Here is an 18379-nt window from a genome sequence, read left to right as displayed (position 1 = left end):
CGTTCTCCCAGTTACCCCGTTCCCCCAGTTCCCCCGTTCCCCAGTTCCCCCGTTCACCCGTTCCCCCGTTCCCCTCGTTCCCCCGTTCCCCCTTTCCCCAGTTCCCCCCGTTCCCCCTGTTCCCCCAGTTCCCCCGTTCCCCAGTTCCCCGTTCCCCCAGTTCCCCCGTTCCCCCAGTTCCCCCGTTCCCCCGTTCCCCAGTTCCCCCGTTCTCCCAGTTCCCCCCGTTCCCCTGTTCCCCCGTTCTCCCAGTTCCCCCCGTTCTCCCAGTTCCCCCAGTTCCCCCAGTTCCCCTGTTCTCCCAGTTCCCCTGTTCCCCCAGTTCCCCCAGTTCCCCCTTTCCCCCGTTCCCCCCGTTCCCCCAATTCCCCCCGTTCTCCCAGTTCCCCCGTTCCCCAGTTCCCCCCGTTCCCCCCGTTCTCCCAGTTCCCCCGTTCCCCAGTTCCCCTCGTTCCCCAGTTCCCCCGTTCCCCCGGTTCCCCGGTTCCCCAGTTCCCCCCGTTCCCCCCATTCCCCCGTTCCACCAGTTCCCCCGTTCCCCCCGTTCCCCAGTTCCCCAGTTCCCCCAGTTCCCCAGTTCCCCCGGTTCCCCCGTTCCCCAGTTCCCCCGTTCCCCAGTTCCCCCCGTTCCCCAGTTCCCCCGTTCCCCCGTTCCCCAGTTCCCCCGTTCCCCAGTTTCCCCCGTTCCCCTCGTTCCCCAGTTCCCCCGTTCCCCCGTTCCCCAGTTTCCCCCGTTCCCCTCGTTCCCCAGTTCCCCCCGTTCCCCAGTTCCCCCGTTCCCCCGTTCCCCAGTTCCCCCGTTCCCCAGTTTCCCCCGTTCCCCTCGTTCCCCAGTTCCCCCGTTCCCCAGTTCCCCTCGTTCCCCAGTTCCCCAGTTCCCCCGTTCCGTTCCCCCGTTCCCCCAGTTCCCCCGTTCCCCCCGTTGTTCCGTTCCCCAGTTCCCCCGTTCCCCCCGTTCTCCCGTTCCGTTCCCCAGTTCCCTCGTTCCCCAGTTCCCCTCGTTCCCCAGTTCCCCCGTTCCCCCAGTTCCCCCGTTCCCCCGTTCCCCTCGTTCCCCAGTTCCCCCGTTCCCCCCGTTCCCCCGTTCCCCTCGTTCCCCAGTTCCCCCGTTCCCCCAGTTCCCCCGTTCCCCCGTTCCCCTCGTTCCCCAGTTCCCCCGTTCCCCCAGTTCCCCCGTTCCCTCGTTCCCCCGTTCCCCCCGTTCCCCCGTTCCGTTCCCCAGTTCCCCCGTTCACCCGTTCTCCCAGTTACCCCGTTCCCCCAGTTCCCCCAGTTCCCCCGTTCCCCAGTTCCCCCGTTCACCCGTTCCCCCGTTCCCCTCGTTCCCCAGTTCCCCTCGTTCCCCAGTTCCCCCGTTCCCCCGTTCCGTTCCCCAGTTCCCCCGTTCTCCCAGTTCCCCCGTTCTCCCAGTTCCCCCGTTCCCCCGTTCCCAAGTTCCCCCGTTCTCCCAGTTCCCCTGTTCCGTTCCCCCGTTCCCCCGTTCTCCCAGTTCCCCCGTTCTCCCAGTTCCCCCGTTCCCCCGTTCCCCAGTTCCCCCGTTCTCCCAGTTCCCCAGTTCCCCTCGTTCTCCCAGTTCCCCCGTTCCCCAGTTCCCCCCGTTCCCCCAGTTCCCCCCGTTCTCCCAGTTCCCCTCGTTCCCCAGTTCCCCCGTTCCTTCAGTTCCCCCGTTCTCCCAGTTCCCCAGTTCCCCCCGTTCCCCCAGTTCCCCCCGTTCTCCCAGTCCCCCCGTTCCCCAGTTCCCCTCGTTCCCCAGTTCCCCCGTTGCCCCAGTTCCCCCGTTCCCCGGTTCCCCCGTTTCCCCCGTTCCCCCAGTTCCCCCGTTCCCCCCGTTCCTCCGTTCCCCAGTTCCCCCGTTCCCCAGTTCCCCAGTTCCCCCGGTTGCTCCGTTCCCCAGTTCCCCCGTTCCCCCCGTTCCCCCGTTCCGTTCCCCAGTTCCCCCGTTCCCCTCGTTCCCCAGTTCCCCAGTTCCCCCGTTCCCCCGTTCCCCAGTTCCCCCGTTCACCCGTTCTCCCAGTTACCCCGTTCCCCCAGTTCCCCCAGTTCCCCCGTTCCCCAGTTCCCCCGTTCACCCGTTCCCCCGTTCCCCTCGTTCCCCAGTTCCCCTCGTTCCCCAGTTCCCCCGTTCCCCCGTTCCGTTCCCCAGTTCCCCCGTTCTCCCAGTTCCCCTGTTCCGTTCCCCCGTTCCCCCGTTCTCCCAGTTCCCCCGTTCTCCCAGTTCCCCCGTTCCCCCGTTCCCCAGTTCCCCCGTTCTCCCAGTTCCCCCGTTCCCCCAGTTCCCCTCGTTCTCCCAGTTCCCCCATTCCCCAGTTCCCCCCGTTCCCCCAGTTCCCCCCGTTCTCCCAGTTCCCCTCGTTCCCCAGTTCCCCCGTTCCTTCAGTTCCCCCGTTCTCCCAGTTCCCCAGTTCCCCCCGTTCCCCCAGTTCCCCCCGTTCTCCCAGTTCCCCCGTTCCCCAGTTCCCCTCGTTCCCCAGTTCCCCCGTTGCCCCAGTTCCCCCGTTCCCCAGTTCCCCCCGTTTCCCCAGTTCCCCCGTTCCCCCCGTTCCTCCGTTCCCCAGTTCCCCCGTTCCCCAGTTCCCCGGTTCCCCCGGTTGCCCCGTTCCCCCGTTCCCCCCGTTCCCCAGTTCCCCAGTTCCCCCGTTCCCCCGTTCCCCAGTTCCCCAGTTCCCCAGTTCCCCTCGTTCCCCCGTTCCCCCCGTTCCCCGTTCCGTTCCCCCGTTCCCCCGTTCCGTTCCCCCGTTCCCCAGTTCCCCCAGTTCCCCCGTTCCCCCCGTTGTTCCGTTCCCCCGTTCCCCCCGTTCCCCCGTTCTCCCGTTCCGTTCCCCAGTTCCCTCGTTCCCCAGTTCCCCTCGTTCCCCAGTTCCCCCGTTCCCCCGTTCCGTTCCCCGTTCCCCCAGTTCCCCCGTTCCCCCGTTCCCCTCGTTCCCCAGTTCCCCCGTTCCCCCGTTCCGTTCCCCGTTCCCCCAGTTCCCCCGTTCCCCTCGTTCCCCAGTTCCCCCGTTCCTCCGTTCCGTTCCCAGTTCCCCCGTTCCCCCGTTCCCCTCGTTCCCCAGTTCCCCCGTTCCCCCGTTCCCCCGTTCTGTTCCCCAGTTCCCCCGTTCCCCTCGTTCCCCAGTTCCCCAGTTCCCCAGTTCCCCAGTTCCCCCGTTCCCCCGTTCCCCAGTTCCCCCGTTCCCCCGTTCTCCCAGTTCACCAGTTCCCCAGTTCCCCCGTTCCCCCAGTTCCCCCGTTCCCCCGTTCCCCTCATTCCCCAGTTCCCCTCGTTCCCCCGTTCCCCAGTTCCCCCAGTTCCCCCGTTCTCCCAGTTCCCCCGTTCCGTTCCCCCGTTCTCCCAGTTCCCCCGTTCTCCCAGTTCCCCCGTTCCCCAGTTCCCCCGTTCCCCCGTTCTCCCAGTTCCCCCGTTCCCCCGTTCCCCAGTTCCGTTCCCCAGTCCCGTTCCCCCGTTCCCCCCGTTTCCCAGTTCCCTGTGTTCCGGTGAGGGATCAGCGCGGGGCTTAGCTGGACAGCTTTAGCCGGCTCAGACCCCGCGTCTGATCCCATTAATGCCCAGGGCTGGAATCCGTTGCAGCTCGCTAACCCTGCTCGCTGGGACGGGAGGCGTCCTCGGCATCGCGGCTAGACCCCGCCAACCTCGGCCTGCTCCGTGGCTGCCCTGCCAAGCTCCTCGATCCCGGCCGAGGCTTTGAGCCTGCACGGCGGAAACCAGCCAGAGTCCGACACCGAGCCACACTGGGAGATATTAGCGGCAGGCGACCAAACTCTCGGTCAAAGAGGTCAGTGTTAAGGAGCGCCTGGATGGCGGAGAGGGGCAGAGAGCTTGAGGCTGGGAGTTCCAGAGCTTGGGGCCCAGGCAACAGAAGGCACGGCCACCGATGGTGGAGCGATTATAATCAGGGATGGTCAGGGGGGCAGAATTAGAGGAGTGCAGAGATCTCGGGGGGTTGTGGGACTGGAGGGAGTTACAGAGATAGGGAGGGGTGTAGGGACTAGAGAGGGTTACAGAGATAGGGAGGGGTGTAGGGGCTGGAGGGGGTTAGAGATAGGGAGGGGTGTAGGAGCTGGAGGGGGTTACAGAGATAGGGAGTGGTGTAGGGGCTGGAGGGGGTTACAGAGATAGGGAGGGGTGTAGGGGCTGGAGGGGGTTACAGAGACAGGGAGGGGTGTAGGGGCTGGAGGGGGTTACAGAGATAGGGAGGGGTGTAGGGGCTGGAGGGGGTTACAGAGATAGGGAGTGGTGTAGGGGCTGGAGGGGGTTACAGAGATAGGGAGGGGTGTAGGGGCTGGAGGAGGTTACAGAGATAGGGAGTGGTGTCGGGGCTGGAGGGGGTTACAGAGATAGGGAGTGGTGTAGGGGCTGGAGGGGGTTACAGAGATAGGGAGGGGTGTAGGGGCTGGAGGAGGTTACAGAGATAGGGAGTGGTGTAGGGGCTGGAGGGGGTTACAGAGATAGAGAGGGGTGTAGGGGCTGGAGGAGGTTACAGAGATAGGGAGGGGTGTAGGAGCTGGAGGGGGTTACAGAGATAGGGAGGGGTGTAGGGGCTGGAGGGGGTTACAGAGATAGGGAGGGGTGTAGGGGCTGGAGGGGGTTACAGAGATAGGGAGGGGTGTAGGGGCTGGAGGGGGTTACAGAGATAGGGAGGGGTGTAGGGGCTGGAGGGGGTTACAGAGATAGGGAGGGGTGTAGGGGCTGGAGGAGGTTACAGAGACAGGGAGTGGTGTAGGAGCTGGAGGGGGTTACAGGGATAGGGAGGGGTGTAGGAGCTGGAGGGGGTTACAGAGATAGGGAGGGGTGTAGGGGCTGGAGGGGGTTACAGAGATAGGGAGGGGTGTAGGGGCTGGAGGGGGTTACAGAGATAGGGAGGGGTGTAGGGGCTGGAGGTGGTTACAGAGATAGGGAGGGGTGTAGGGGCTGGAGGGGGTTACAGAGATAGGGAGGGGTGTAGGGGCTGGAGGAGGTTACAGAGACAGGGAGTGGTGTAGGGGCTGGAGGGGGTTACAGAGATAGGGAGGGGTGTAGGGGCTGGAGGGGGTTACAGAGATAGGGAGGGGTGTAGGGGCTGGAGGGGGTTACAGAGATAGGGAGGGGTGTAGGGGCTGGAGGGGGTTACAGAGATAGGGAGGGGTGTAGGGGCTGGAGGGGGTTACAGAGATAGGGAGGGGTGTAGGGGCTGGAGGGGGTTACAGAGATAGGGAGGGACGAGGAGGGATTTGAACAATAGGATGAGAATTTTAACATTGAGATGAAGGTAGACTGAGAGACAATGTAGGTCAGCGAGCACAGGGACTGAGATGAGGAGGAATTTCTTCACTCAGAGGGAGGTGAATCTTTGGAGTTCTCTGCCCCAGAGGGCTGGGGAGGCTCAGTCGTTGAGTATATTCAAGGCTGAGATCGATGGATCTTTGGACTCGAGGGGAATCGAGGGATCGGGCGGGGAAGTGGAGTTGAGGTCGAAGATCAGCCGCGATCTGATTGGATGGTGGAGCACAGGGGGTGATGGGTGAATGGGATTCGGTGCAAGTTAGGACACAGGGAGTGCCGCACTGTCAGAGGGGCGGTACTGAGGGAGTGCCGCACTGTCGGAGGGGCAGTACTGAGGGAGCGCCGCACTGTCAGAGGGGCGGTACTGAGGGAGGGCCGCACTGTCGGAGGGGCGGTACTGAGGGAGCGCCGCACTGTCGGAGGGGCGGTACTGAGGGAGCGCCGCACTGTCGGAGGGGCGGCACTGAGGGAGCCCCGCACTGTCGGAGGGGCAGTACTGAGGGAGTGCCGCACTGTCAGAGGGGCAGTACTGAGGGAGCGCCGCACTGTCGGAGGGGCGGTACTGAGGGAGCGCCGCACTGTCGGAGGGGCGGTACTGAGGGAGCCCCGCACTGTTAGAGGGGCGGTACTGAGGGAGCGCCGCACTGTCGGAGGGGCGGTACTGAGGGAGTGCAGCACTGTCGGAGGGGCGGTACTGAGGGAGCGCCGCACTGTCGGAGGGGCGGTACTGAGGGAGCCCCGCACTGTCGGAGGGACGGTACTGAGGGAGCCCCGCACTCTCGGAGGGGCGGTACTGAGGGAGCGCCGCACTGTCGGAGGGGCGGTACTGAGGGAGTGCCGCACTGTCAGAGGGGCAGTACTGAGGGAGCGCCGCACTGTCGGAGGGGCAGTACTGAGGGAATGCCGCACTGTCGGAGGGGCGGTACTGAGGGAGTGCCGCACTGTCGGAGGGGCAGTACTGAGGGAGCGCCGCACTGTCGGAGGGGCAGTACTGAGGGAGTGCCGCACTGTCGGAGGGGCAGTACTGAGGGAGTGCCGCACTGTCGGAGGGGCGGTACTGAGGGAGTGCCGCACTGTCGGAGGGGCGGTACTGAGGGAGTGCCGCACTGTCGGAGGGGCAGTACTGAGGGAGCGCCGCACTGTCGGAGGGGCGGTACTGAGGGAGCGCCGCACTGTCGGAGGGGCTGTATTTAACCCTCGACCAACATCACTAAAACAGACGATCTGGGTCATTATCACATGGCTGTGTGTTGGAGCTTGCTGTGCGAAATTGGCGTTTCCCACAATGCAACAGTGAGTGTCCTCCGATAGTACGCCATTGGCTGTGAGGCGGTTTGGGATGCCTGGTGGTGAAAGGCGCTATATAAATGTAAGTCTGTGTTGCGAGCATGTGCCGATTGTCTCTCTCTCTCTCTCTCCCCCAGGCGACAGGCCCTCCCCGGGTGGTAACCACGACCTCTCCTCCGACCCCAGCGAAGATTCAGCCCTGGACTGGCCGGCGGGCGCGCATGTGGCGGGGGAGGACTCACTGTGCGCAGCGGGCGGAGCTCCCGCCGCCCACAGGAAGCGGCAGCACCACGTACGGAGCAAGTCTCAGGGCAACACCGGGGGCAACCGTGCACCGCGGGCACTCTACTGTCTCAACCTCAATAACCCCATCCGGAGGGCCTGCATCAGCTTCGTGGAGTGGAAGTATCCTTGTCCCGGCACTCGGTAACGGTGTCCCCGCACGTGGTAACAGTCTGCCGCAGTGTGCAACACACGCTCCCTCCGTCCCGTCCGTCAAACACTCCCAGGGCAGGTACAGGGGGTTAGATACAGAGTAAAGCTCCCTCTACACTGTCCCATCAAACACTCCCAGGGCAGGTACAGGGGGTTAGATACAGAGTAAAGCTCCCTCTACACTGTCCCATCAAACACTCCCAGGGCAGGTACAGGGGGTTAGATACAGAGTAAAGCTCCCTCTACACTGTCCCATCAAACACTCCCAGGGCAGGTACAGGGGGTTAGATACAGAGTAAAGCTCCCTCTACACTGTCCCATCAAACACTCCCAGGGCAGGTACAGGGGGTTAGATACAGAGTAAAGCTCCCTCTACACTGTCCATCAAACACTCCCAGGGCAGGTACAGGGGGTTAGATACAGAGTAAAGCTCCCTCTACACTGTCCATCAAACACTCCCAGGGCAGGTACAGCATGGGGTTAGATACAGAGTAAAGCTCCCTCTACACTGTCCCATCAAACACTCCCAGGGCAGGTACAGCACGGGGTTAGATACAGAGTAAAGCTCCCTCTACACTGTCCCCATCAAACACTCCCAGGGCAGGTGCAGGGGGTTAGATACAGAGTAAAGCTCCCTCTACACTGTCCCATCAAACACTCCCAGGGCAGGTACAGGGGGTTAGATACAGAGTAAAGCTCCCTCTACACTGTCCCATCAAACACTCCCAGGGCAGGTACATGCGGTTAGATACAGAGTAAAGCTCCCTCTACACTGTCCCATCAAACACTCCCAGGGCAGGTACAGGGGGTTAGATACAGAGTAAAGCTCCCTCTACACTGTCCCATCAAACACTCCCAGGGCAGGTGCAGGGGGTTAGATACAGAGTAAAGCTCCCTCTACACTGTCCCATCAAACACTCCCAGGGCAGGTACAGGGGGTTAGATACAGAGTAAAGCTCCCTCTGCACTGTCCCATCAAACACTCCCAGGGCAGGTACAGGGGGTTAGATACAGAGTAAAGCTCCCTCTACACTGTCCCATCAAACACTCCCAGGGCAGGTACAGCACAGGGTTAGATACAGAGTAAAGCTCCCTCTACACTGTCCCATCAAACACTCCCAGGGCAGGTACAGGGGGTTAGATACAGAGTAAAGCTCCCTCTACACTGTCCCATCAAACACTCCCAGGGCAGGTACAGGGGGTTAGATACAGAGTAAAGCTCCCTCTACACTGTCCCATCAAACACTCCCAGGGCAGGTACAGGGGGTTAGATACAGAGTAAAGCTCCCTCTGCACTGTCTCATCAAACACTCCCAGGGCAGGTACAGCACGGGGTTAGATACAGAGTAAAGCTCCCTCTACACTGTCCCATCAAACACTCCCAGGGCAGGTGCAGGGGGTTAGATACAGAGTAAAGCTCCCTCTATACTGTCCCATCAAACACTCCCAGGGCAGGTGCAGGGGGTTAGATACAGAGTAAAGCTCCCTCTACACTGTCCCATCAAACACTCCCAGGGCAGGTGCAGGGGGTTAGATACAGAGTAAAGCTCCCTCTGCACTGTCTCATCAAACACTCCCAGGGCAGGTACAGGGGTTAGATACAGAGTAAAGCTCCCTCTACACTGTCCCTCGATGTGCTCGCTCTTCTCCTTAACCCGCTGTGCTGGCCGTTTGACATCCTGATCTTGTTGACGATCTTTGCCAACTGTGTGGCCTTGGCCGTTCACATCCCCTTCCCCGAGGACGATTCGAACAACATCAACCATAACCTGGTGAGTAACACGCTCCCTGACCCTAAACCTCCTGAATAACACGCTCCCTGACCCTTAACAGCTGAGTAACACGCTTCCTGACCCTTAACCTCCTGAGTAACACGCTCCCTGACCCTTAACCTCCTGAGTAACACGCTCCCTGACCCTTAACAGCTGAGTAACACGCTCCCTGTCCCTTAACAGCTGAGTGACATGCTCCCTGACCCTTAACCTGCTGAGTAACACACTCCATGACCCTTAACCTGCTGAGTAACACACTCCATGACCCTTAACCTGCTGAGTGACATGCTCCCTGATCCTTAACCTGCTGAGTGACATGCTCCCTGACCCTAAACCTGCTGAGTAACACACTCCATGACCTTTAACCTCGTGTGATTTTGGCACCTTGACCCCCTTTCACACTGGGAGAGGGGGTCCCAGGGGTCAGGGAGAGGGGGTCCCAGGGGTCAGGGAGAGGGGGTCCCAGGGGTCAGGGAGCGGGGGTCCCAGGGGTCAGATAGAGGGGATCCCAGGGGTCAGGGAGAGGGGGTCCCAGGGGTCAGGGAGAGGGGGTCCCAGGGGTCAGGAAGAGGGGGTCCCAGGGGTCAGGGACCGGGGGTCCCAGGGGTCAGATAGAGGGGGTCCCAGGGGTCAGGGAGAGGGGTTCCCAGGGGTCAGGGAGCGGGGGTCCCAGGGGTCAGATAGAGGGGGTCCCAGGGGTCAGAGAGAGGGGGTCCCAGGGGTCAGAGAGCGGAGGTCCCAGGAGTCAGGGAGAGGGGGTCCCAGGGGTCAGGGAGCGGGGTCCCAGGGGTCAGACAGAGGGGTCCCAGGGGTCAGGGAGAGGGGGCCCCAGGAGTCAGGGACAGGGGGTCCCAGGGGTCAGGGAGAAGGGGTCCTAGCAGACTCTCCCCCTTGTCTGGGAGACTCTCTCGGTCCACCGCAGTGCTGACGTGACGGTGTGCTCAGTGTTCAATGCACGACGCAACGTGATAATGACCCGGATCGTCTGTTTTAGTGATGTTGGTCCAGGGATAAATATTGGCCCCAGGACACCGGGGAGAACTCCCCCTGCTCTTCTTCCAATAGTGGCCCCGGGATCTTTTACATCCACCCGAGAGGGCAGACGGGGCCTCGGTTTAACGTCTCATCCAAAATACAGCCCCTCCGATGGTGCGGCACTCCCTCAGTACTGCCCCTCCGACAGTGCGGGGCTCCCTCAGTACTGCCCCTCCGACAGTGCGGTGCTCCCTCAGTACTGCCCCTCCGACAGTGCGGGGCTCCCTCAGTACTGCCCCTCCGACAGTGCGGTGCTCCCTCAGTACTGCCCCTCCGACAGTGCGGTGCTCCCTCAGTACCGCCCCTCCGACAGTGCGGGGCTCCCTCAGTACTGCCCCTCCGACAGTGCGGCACTCCCTCAGCACCGCCCCTCCGACAGTGCGGGGCTCCCTCAGTACTGCCCCTCCGACAGTGCGGCTCTCAATCAGCACTGCCCCTCCGACAGTGCTGCGCTCCTTCAGTACTGCCCCTCCGACAGTGCGGCACTCCCTCAGTACCGCCCCTCCGACAGTGCGGTGCTCCCTCAGTACAGCCCCTCCGACAGTGCGGTGCTCCCTCAGTACAGCCCCTCCGACAGTGCAGCGCTCCTTCAGTACCGCCCCTCCGACAGTGCGGCACTCCCTCAGTACCGCCCCTCCGACAGTGCGGCACTCCCTCAGTACTGCCCCTCCGACAGTGCGGCACTCCCTCAGTACTGCCCCTCCGACAGTGCGGCACTCCCTCAGTACCGCCCCTCCGACAGTGCGGGGCTCCCTCAGTACTGCCCCTCCGACAGTGCGGCGCTCCCTCAGTACTGCCCCTCCGACAGTGCGGCACTCCCTCAGTACCGCCCCTCCGACAGTGCGGCACTCCCTCAGTACTGCCCCTCCGACAGTGCGGCGCTCCCTCAGTACTGGCCCCGGGGGGGTGTCGGGCCTGGATTGGGGGCTCGAATCTCGGGAGTGGGGGCTCAAATCTCGGGAGTGGGGTCTCGAACCCACGACCTTGAGACTCGGAGGTGAGAGGGAGACCCAGTGAGTCACGGCCGGTGTTGATGGTGTCACGGATGACCCAACGGGAAAAAGTATTTTTCAGGATTTCGCTCCTCTTTGACGCAGTGAGATTTCTTCAAAGAGAAGCGATTGCAAATGTAGGTCAGTACCATGGTGATGGAAGCGAGTTTGATGGTATTTAACACAGATTAGTGTCCTGGCTCCGTCCCTCCCCCACTCCCAACAGCCATTGCTGACCTTAATCTTCCCATGTACACGACACAGAAATAAAATCGCAATTATCTCTTCCCCTCGCACAACACGGGGCCTAATCGGCTCATGGTACAGTGTCTCCCGTGTCTCACTGGCTCTCGCTCTAGTCTCCGAGTCACAAGGTCGTGGGTTCATGGCCCACTCCCAACACTAGAGCCCCGTAACCCAGGCCCGACACCACCCCTCCAACAGTGCGGGGCTCCCTCAGTACTGCCCCTCCGACAGTGCGGGGCTCCCTCAGTACTGCCCCTCCGACAGTGCGGGGCTCCCTCAGTACTGCCCCTCCGACAGTGCGGGGCTCCCTCAGTACCGCCCCTCCGACAGTGCGGCACTCCCTCAGTACTGCCCCTCCGACACTCCCTCCGTACCGCCCCTCCGACAGTGCGGCGCTCCCTCAGTACCGCCCCTCCGACAGTGCGGCGCTCCCTCAGTACCGCACCTCCGACAGTGCGGGGCTCCCTCAGTACTGCCCCTCCGACAGTGCGGCGCTCCCTCAGTACCGCCCCTCCGACAGTGCGGGGCTCCCTCAGTACTGCCCCTCCGACAGTGCGGCACTCCCTCAGTACCGCCCCTCCGACAGTGCGGCGCTCCCTCAGTACCGCCCCTCCGACAGTGCGGGGCTCCCTCAGTACTGCCCCTCCGACACTCCCTCCGTACCGCCCCTCCGACAGTGCGGCGCTCCCTCAGTACTGCCCCTCCGACAGTGCGGCGCTCACTCAGTACTGCCCCTCCGACACTCCCTCCGTACCGCCCCTCCGACAGTGCGGCGCTCCCTCAGTACCGCCCCTCCGACAGTGCGGCGCTCCCTCAGTACCGCACCTCCGACAGTGCGGGGCTCTCTCAGTACTGCCCCTCCGACAGTGCGGCGCTCCCTCAGTACCGCCCCTCCGACAGTGCGGCACTCCCTCAGTACCGCCCCTCCGACAGTGCGGCGCTCCCTCAGTACTGGCCCTCCGACAGTGCGGCGCTCCCTCAGTACTGGCCCTCCGACAGTGCGGTGCTCCCTCAGTACTGGCCCTCCGACAATGCGGCGCTCCCTCAGTACCGCACCTCTGACAGTGCGGGGCTCCCTCAGTACTGCCGCTCCGACAGCGCGCGCTCCCTCAGTACTGCCCCTCCGACAGTGCGGCACTCCCTCAGTACCGCCCCTCCGACAGCGCGGCGCTCCGTCAGTACCGCATCTCCGACAGTGCGGGGCTCCCTCAGTACCGCCCCTCCGACAGTGCGGGGCTCCCTCAGTACTGCCCCACCGACACTCCCTCCGTACTGCCCCTCCGACAGTGCGGCACTCCCTCAGTATTGCCCCTCCGACAGTGCGGCGCTCCCTCAGTACCGCTCCTCCGACAGTGCGGCACTCCCTCAGTACTGCCCCTCCGACAGTGCGGCGCTCCCTCAGTACTGCCCCTCCGACAGTGCGGCGCTCCCTCAGTACCGCACCTCCGACAGTGCGGGGCTCCCTCAGTACTGCCCCTCCGACACTCCCTCCGTACCGCCCCTCCGACAGTGCGGCGCTCCCTCAGTACCGCACCTCCGACAGTGCGGGGCTCCCTCAGTACCGCCCCTCCGACAGTGCGGGGCTCCCTCAGTACTGCCCCTCCAACACTCCCTCCGTACCGCCCCTCCGACAGTGCGGCGCTCCCTCAGTACTGCCCCTCCGACAGTGCGGGGCTCCCTCAGTACTGCCCCTCCGACACTCCCTCCGTACCGCCCCTCCGACAGTGCGGCGCTCCCTCAGTACCGCCCCTCCGACAGTGCGGCGCTCCCTCAGTACCGCCCCTCCGACAGTGCGGGGCTCCCTCAGTACTGCCCCTCCGACAGTGCGGCGCTCCCTCAGTACCAGTACCGCCCCTCCGACAGTGCGGCACTCCCTCAGTACCGCCCCTCCGACAGTGCGGCGCTCCCTCAGTACTGGCCCTCCGACAGTGCGGCGCTCCCTCAGTACTGGCCCTCCGACAGTGCGGTGCTCCCTCAGTACTGGCCCTCCGACAATGCGGCGCTCCCTCAGTACCGCACCTCTGACACTGCGGGGCTCCCTCAGTACTGCCCCTCCGACAGCGCGCGTACCTCAGTACTGCCCCTCCGACAGTGCGGCACTCCCTCAGTACTGCCCCTCCGACAGTGCGGCACTCCCTCAGTACCGCCCCTCGGACAGCGCGGCGCTCCGTCAGTACCGCATCTCCGACAGTGCGGGGCTCCCTCAGTACCGCCCCTCCGACAGTGCGGGGCTCCCTCAGTACTGCCCCTCCGACACTCCCTCCGTACTGCCCCTCCGACAGTGCGGCACTCCCTCAGTACTGCCCCTCCGACAGTGCGGCACTCCCTCAGTACCGCTCCTCCGACAGTGCGGCACTCCCTCAGTACTGCCCCTCCGACAGTGCGGCGCTCCCTCAGTACCGCACCTCCGACAGTGCGGGGCTCCCTCAGTACTGCCCCTCCGACACTCCCTCCGTACCGCCCCTCCGACAGTGCGGCGCTCCCTCAGTACCGCCCCTCCGACAGTGCGGCACTCCCTCAGTACTGCCCCTCCGACAGTGCGGCGCTCCCTCAGTACCGCACCTCCGACAGTGCGGGACTCCCTCAGTACTGCCCCTCCGACAGTGCGGCGCTCCCTCAGTACCGCCCCTCCGACAGTGCGGCGCTCCCTCAGTACCGCAGCTCCGACAGTGCGGAGCTCCCTCAGTACCGCCCCTCCGACAGTGCGGGGCTCCCTCAGTACTGCCCCTCCGACACTCCCTCCGTACCGCCCCTCCGACAGTGCGGGGCTCCCTCAGTACCGCCCCTCCGACAGTGCGGCGCTCCCTCAGTACTGGTCCCGGGGGAGTGTCGGGCCTGGGTTACGGGGCTCGAGTCTCAGGAGCGGTAGGACCCACGACCCTCTGACTCCGAGGTGAGTGTGAGTGAGACCCAGTGAGTGCGGTGACGGGGCGAGTAGTGATGACTGGGGGTCAGGGGTCAGACTAAGCAACGATCGGCGGTGATCTGTGATTTCTGCACTCTCCTGTTTTCAGGAACAGATCGAATATGTCTTCCTCATTGTCTTCACCGTGGAGACCTTCTTCAAAATCATCGCCTACGGGCTCTTCATGCATCCGAATGCCTACACACGCAACGGATGGAACCTGCTGGACTTCGTCATCGTGATCGTGGGGTGAGTATCGGATCTGACCCTCCGTCCGTCTGACCCTCCGTCCCGATCGTGGGTCAGTATCGGGTCTGACCCTCCGTCCCTCTGTCCCGATTCCCGATCGTGGGTCAGTATCGGAGTCTGACCCTCTGACCCTCCGTCCCGATCGTGGGTCAGTATCGGGCCTGACCCTCCGTCCCTCTGACCCTCCGTCCCGATCGTTGGTCAGTATCGGAGTCTGACCCTCTGACCCTCCGTCCCGATCGTGGGTCAGTATCGGGTCTGACCCTCTGACCCTCTGACCCTCCGTCCCGATCGTAGGTCAGTATCGGGTCTGACCCTTGACCCTCCGTCCCGAGTCCCGATCGTGGGTCAGTATCGGGTCTGGCCCTCTGACCCTCCGTCTCGAGTCCCGGTCGTGGGTCAGTATCGGGTCTGACCCTCCGTCCCTCCGTCCCGAGTCCCGATCGTGGGTCAGTATCAGGTCTGACCCTCCGTCCCTCCGTCCCGAGTCCCGATCGTGGGTCAGTATCGGAGTCTGACCCTCTGACCCTCTGTCCCGAGTCCCGATCGTGGGTCAGTATCGGAGTCTGACCCTCTGACCCTCTGTCCCGAGTCCCGATCGTGGGTCAGTATCGGGTCTGGCCCTCTGACCCTCTGTCCCGAGGCCCGATCGTGGGTCAGTATCGGGTCTGACCCTCTGTCCCTCCATCCCGTGTCCCGATCGTGGGTCAGTATCGGGTCTGACCCTCTGACCCTCCGTCCCGAGTCCCGATCGTGGGTCAGTATCGGGTCTGACCCTCTGTCCCGAGTCCCGATCGTGGGTCAGTATCGGGTCTGACCCTCTGACCCTCCGTCCCGAGTCCCGATCGTGAGTCAGTATCGGGTCTGACCCTCCGTCCCTCCGTCCCGAGTCCCGATTGTGGGTCAGTATCGATCTGGCCCTCTGACCCTCCGTCCCGAGTCCCGATCGTGGGGTGAGTATCAGAGTCTGACCCTCTGACCCTCCGTCCCGAGTCCCGATCGTGGGTCAGTATTGATCTGGCCTTTTGACCCTCCGTCCCGAGTCCCGATCGTGGGTCAGTATTGATCTGGCCTTTTGACCCTCCGTCCCGAGTCCCGATCGTGAGTCAGTATCGGGTCTGACCCTCCGTCCCTCCGTCCCGAGTCCCGATTGTGGGTCAGTATCGATCTGGCCCTCTGACCCTCCGTCCCGAGTCCCGATCGTGGGGTGAGTATCAGAGTCTGACCCTCTGACCCTCCGTCCCGAGTCCCGATCGTGGGTCAGTATCGGGTCTGACCCTCTGACCCTCCGTCCCGAGTCCCGATCGTGGGTCAGTATCGGGTCTGACCCTCTGACCCTCTGTCCCGAGTCCCGATCGTGGGTCAGTATCGGGTCTGACCCTCTGACCCTCCGTCCCGTGTCCCGATCGTGGGTCAGTATCGGGTCTGACCCTCTGACCCTCTGTCCCGTGTCCCGATCGTGGGTCAGTATCGGGTCTGACCCTCTGACCCTCCGTCCCGTGTCCCGATCGTGGGTCAGTATCGGGTCTGACCCTCCGTCCCTCCGTCCCGTGTCCCGATCGTGGGTCAGTATCGGGTCTGACCCTCTGACCCTCCGTCCCGAGTCCCGATCGTGGGTCAGTATCGGGTCTGACCCTCCGTCCCTCTGTCCCGAGTCCCGATCGTTGGTCAGTATCGGGTCTGACCCTCCGTCCCTCCGTCCCGTTTCCCGATCATGAGTCACTATTGGAGTCTGACCCTCTGACCCTCCGTCCCATGTCCCGATCATGAGTCACTATTGGAGTCTGACCCTCTGACCCTCCGTCCCGTGTCCCGATCGTGAGGTCAGTATTGGGTCTGGCCCTCTGTCCCGTGTCCCAATCGTGGGGTCAGTATTGGGTCTGGCCATCCGTCCCGTGTCCCGATCATGAGTCACTATCGGGTCTGACCCTCTGACCCTCGGTCCCGTGTCCCGATCATGAGTCACTATCGGGTCTGACCCTCTGACCCTCGGTCCCGTGTCCCGATCATGAGTCACTATCGGAGTCTGACCCTCCGGCCGTCCGTCCCGTGTCCCGATCGTGAGGTCAGTATCGGGTCTGACCTTCTGTCCCTCCGTCCTGTGTCCCGATCGTGGGACACTATCGGGTCTGACCCTCTGTCCCGTGACCCGATCATGGGTCACTATCGGAGTCTGACCCTCTGACCCTCCGTCCCGTGTCCCGATCGTGGGTCACTATCGGGTCTGACCCTCTGTCCCGTGACCCGATCATGGGTCACGATCGGAGTCTGACCCTCTGACCCTCCGTCCCGTGTCCCGATCATGAGTCACTATCGGGTCTGACCCTCTGACCCTCCGTCCCGTGTCCCGATCATGAGTCACTATCGGGTCTGACCCTCCGTCCCTCCGTCCCGTGTCCCGATCGTGGGTCAGTATCGGGTCTGACCCTCTGACCCTCCGTCCCGTGTCCCGATCGTGAGGTCAGTATCGGGTCTGACCTTCTGTCCCTCCGTCCTGTGTCCCGATCGTGGGGTCAGTATCGGGTCTGGCCCTCTGTCCCGTGTCCCAATCGTGGGGTCAGTATCGGGTCTGGACATCCGTCCCGTGTCCCAATCGTGGGGTCAGTATTGGGTCTGGCCCTCTGTCCCGTGTCCCAATCGTGAGGTCAGTATCGGGTCTGGCCATCCGTCCCGTGTCCCAATAGTGGGGTCAGTATTGGGTCTGGCCATCCGTCCCGTGTCCCGATCATGAGTCACTATCGGGTCTGACCCTCTGACCCTTGGTCCCGTGTCCCGATCATGAGTCACTATCGGGTCTGACCCTCTGACCCTCCGTCCCGTGTCCCGATCATGAGTCACTATCGGAGTCTGACCCTCCGTCCCGTGTCCCGATCGTGAGGTCAGTATCGGGTCTGACCTTCTGTCCCTCCGTCTTGTGTCCTGATCGTGGGGTCAGTATCGGGTCTGGCCCTCTGTCCCGTGTCCCAATCGTGGGGTCAGTATTGGGTCTGGCCCTCCGTCCCGTGTCCCGATCATGAGTCACTATCGGAGTCTGACCCTCTGACCCTCCGTCCCGTGTCCCGATCGTGGGTCACTATCGGGTCTGACCCTCTGTCCCGTGACCCGATCATGGGTCACTATCGGAGTCTGACCCTCTGACCCTCCGTCCCGTGTCCCGATCATGAGTCACTATCGGGTCTGACCCTCTGACCCTCCGTCCCGTGTCCCGATCGTGGGTCACTATCGGGTCTGACCCTCTGACCCTCCATCCCGTGTCCCGATCGTGGGTCACTATCGGGTCTGACCCTCTGACCCTCCGTCTCGTGTCCCGATCGTGGGTCACTATCGGGTCTGACCCACTGTCCCGTGACCCGATCATGGGTCACTATCGGAGTCTGACCCTCTGACCCTCCGTCCCGTGTCCCGATCATGAGTCACTATCGGAGTCTGACCCTCCGACCCTCCGTCCTGTGTCCCGATCGTGGGGTCAGTATCAGGTCTGACCCTCTGACCCTCCGTCCCGTGTCCCGATCGTGGGGTCACTATCGGGTCTGACCCTCTGACTCTCCGTCCTGTGTCCCGATCGTGGGGTCAGTATCGGAGTCTGACCCTCCGACCCTCCGTCCTGTGTCCCGATCGTGGGGTCAGTATCGGAGTCTGACCCTCCGACCCTCCGTCCCGTGTCCCGATCGTGGGTCAGTATCGGAGTCTGACCCTCCGTCCCTCCGTCCCGTGTCCCGATCGTGGGGTCAGTATCGGGTCTGACCCTCTGACCCTCCGTCCCATGTCCCGATCGTGGATCACTATCGGGTCTGACCCTCCGGCCCTCCGTCCCGTGTCCCGATCGTGGGTCACTATCGGGTCTGACCCTCTGACCCTCCGTCCCATGTCCCGATCGTGGGTCACTATCGGGTCTGACCCTCTGTCCCGTGACCCGATCATGAGTCACTATCGGAGTCTGACCCTCTGACCCTCCGTCCCGTGTCCCGATCATGAGTCACTATCGGAGTCTGACCCTCTGACCCTCCGTCCCGTGTCCCGATCGTGGGGTCAGTATCGGGTCTGACCCTCTGACCCTCCGTCCCGTGTCCCGATCATGAGTCACTATCGGAGTCTGACCCTCTGACCCTCCGTCCCGTGTCCCGATCGTGGGTCACTATCGGAGTCTGACCCTCTGACCCTCCGTCCCGTGTCCCGATCATGAGTCACTATCGGAGTCTGA

At 63.4% G+C, this 18379-nt stretch overlaps 2 protein-coding genes across 9 annotated transcripts in view; one reads left to right on the top strand and one right to left on the bottom strand.

Moving 5' to 3' along the window:
* Positions 1-811: 811 nt before the first annotated feature.
* Positions 812-3607, bottom strand: LOC139250238 (uncharacterized PE-PGRS family protein PE_PGRS20-like; the record flags this gene model as incomplete). The annotated part of the gene is made up of 3 exons (XM_070872733.1): positions 3575-3607; positions 2593-2915; positions 812-866 (listed from the first exon to the last, which is right to left on the bottom strand). Coding segments are annotated over exons 1-3 (411 nt in total), but the record flags the coding sequence as incomplete, so codon positions are not given.
* Positions 3608-6685: 3078 nt separating this feature from the next.
* The window catches only part of cacna1fb (calcium channel, voltage-dependent, L type, alpha 1F subunit), a 263577-nt gene continuing 251883 nt past the window's right edge, over positions 6686-18379 (top strand). For 7 of the 8 annotated variants that reach the window (XR_011591270.1, XM_070872737.1, XM_070872735.1 and 4 more), the window contains exons 1-2: positions 8671-8751; positions 14039-14178. Coding sequence is in view for 7 of the 8 variants with exons in the window: in XM_070872737.1 (XP_070728838.1) it covers positions 14114-14178 (65 nt within the window). In the remaining variant the exon portion in view is untranslated. Of the gene's footprint in view, positions 6951-8646; positions 8752-14038; positions 14179-18379 lie in introns of those variants that run through there. The other variant, XM_070872741.1, reaches the window with a different exon arrangement.

Source organism: Pristiophorus japonicus, unplaced genomic scaffold (genome assembly GCF_044704955.1).
Source record: "Pristiophorus japonicus isolate sPriJap1 unplaced genomic scaffold, sPriJap1.hap1 HAP1_SCAFFOLD_356, whole genome shotgun sequence".
Classification (NCBI taxonomy): Eukaryota; Metazoa; Chordata; class Chondrichthyes; family Pristiophoridae; genus Pristiophorus; species Pristiophorus japonicus.
The sequence above is the reverse complement of the archived record's forward strand: the minus strand, read 5'-3'. Positions and strand labels throughout refer to the sequence as shown.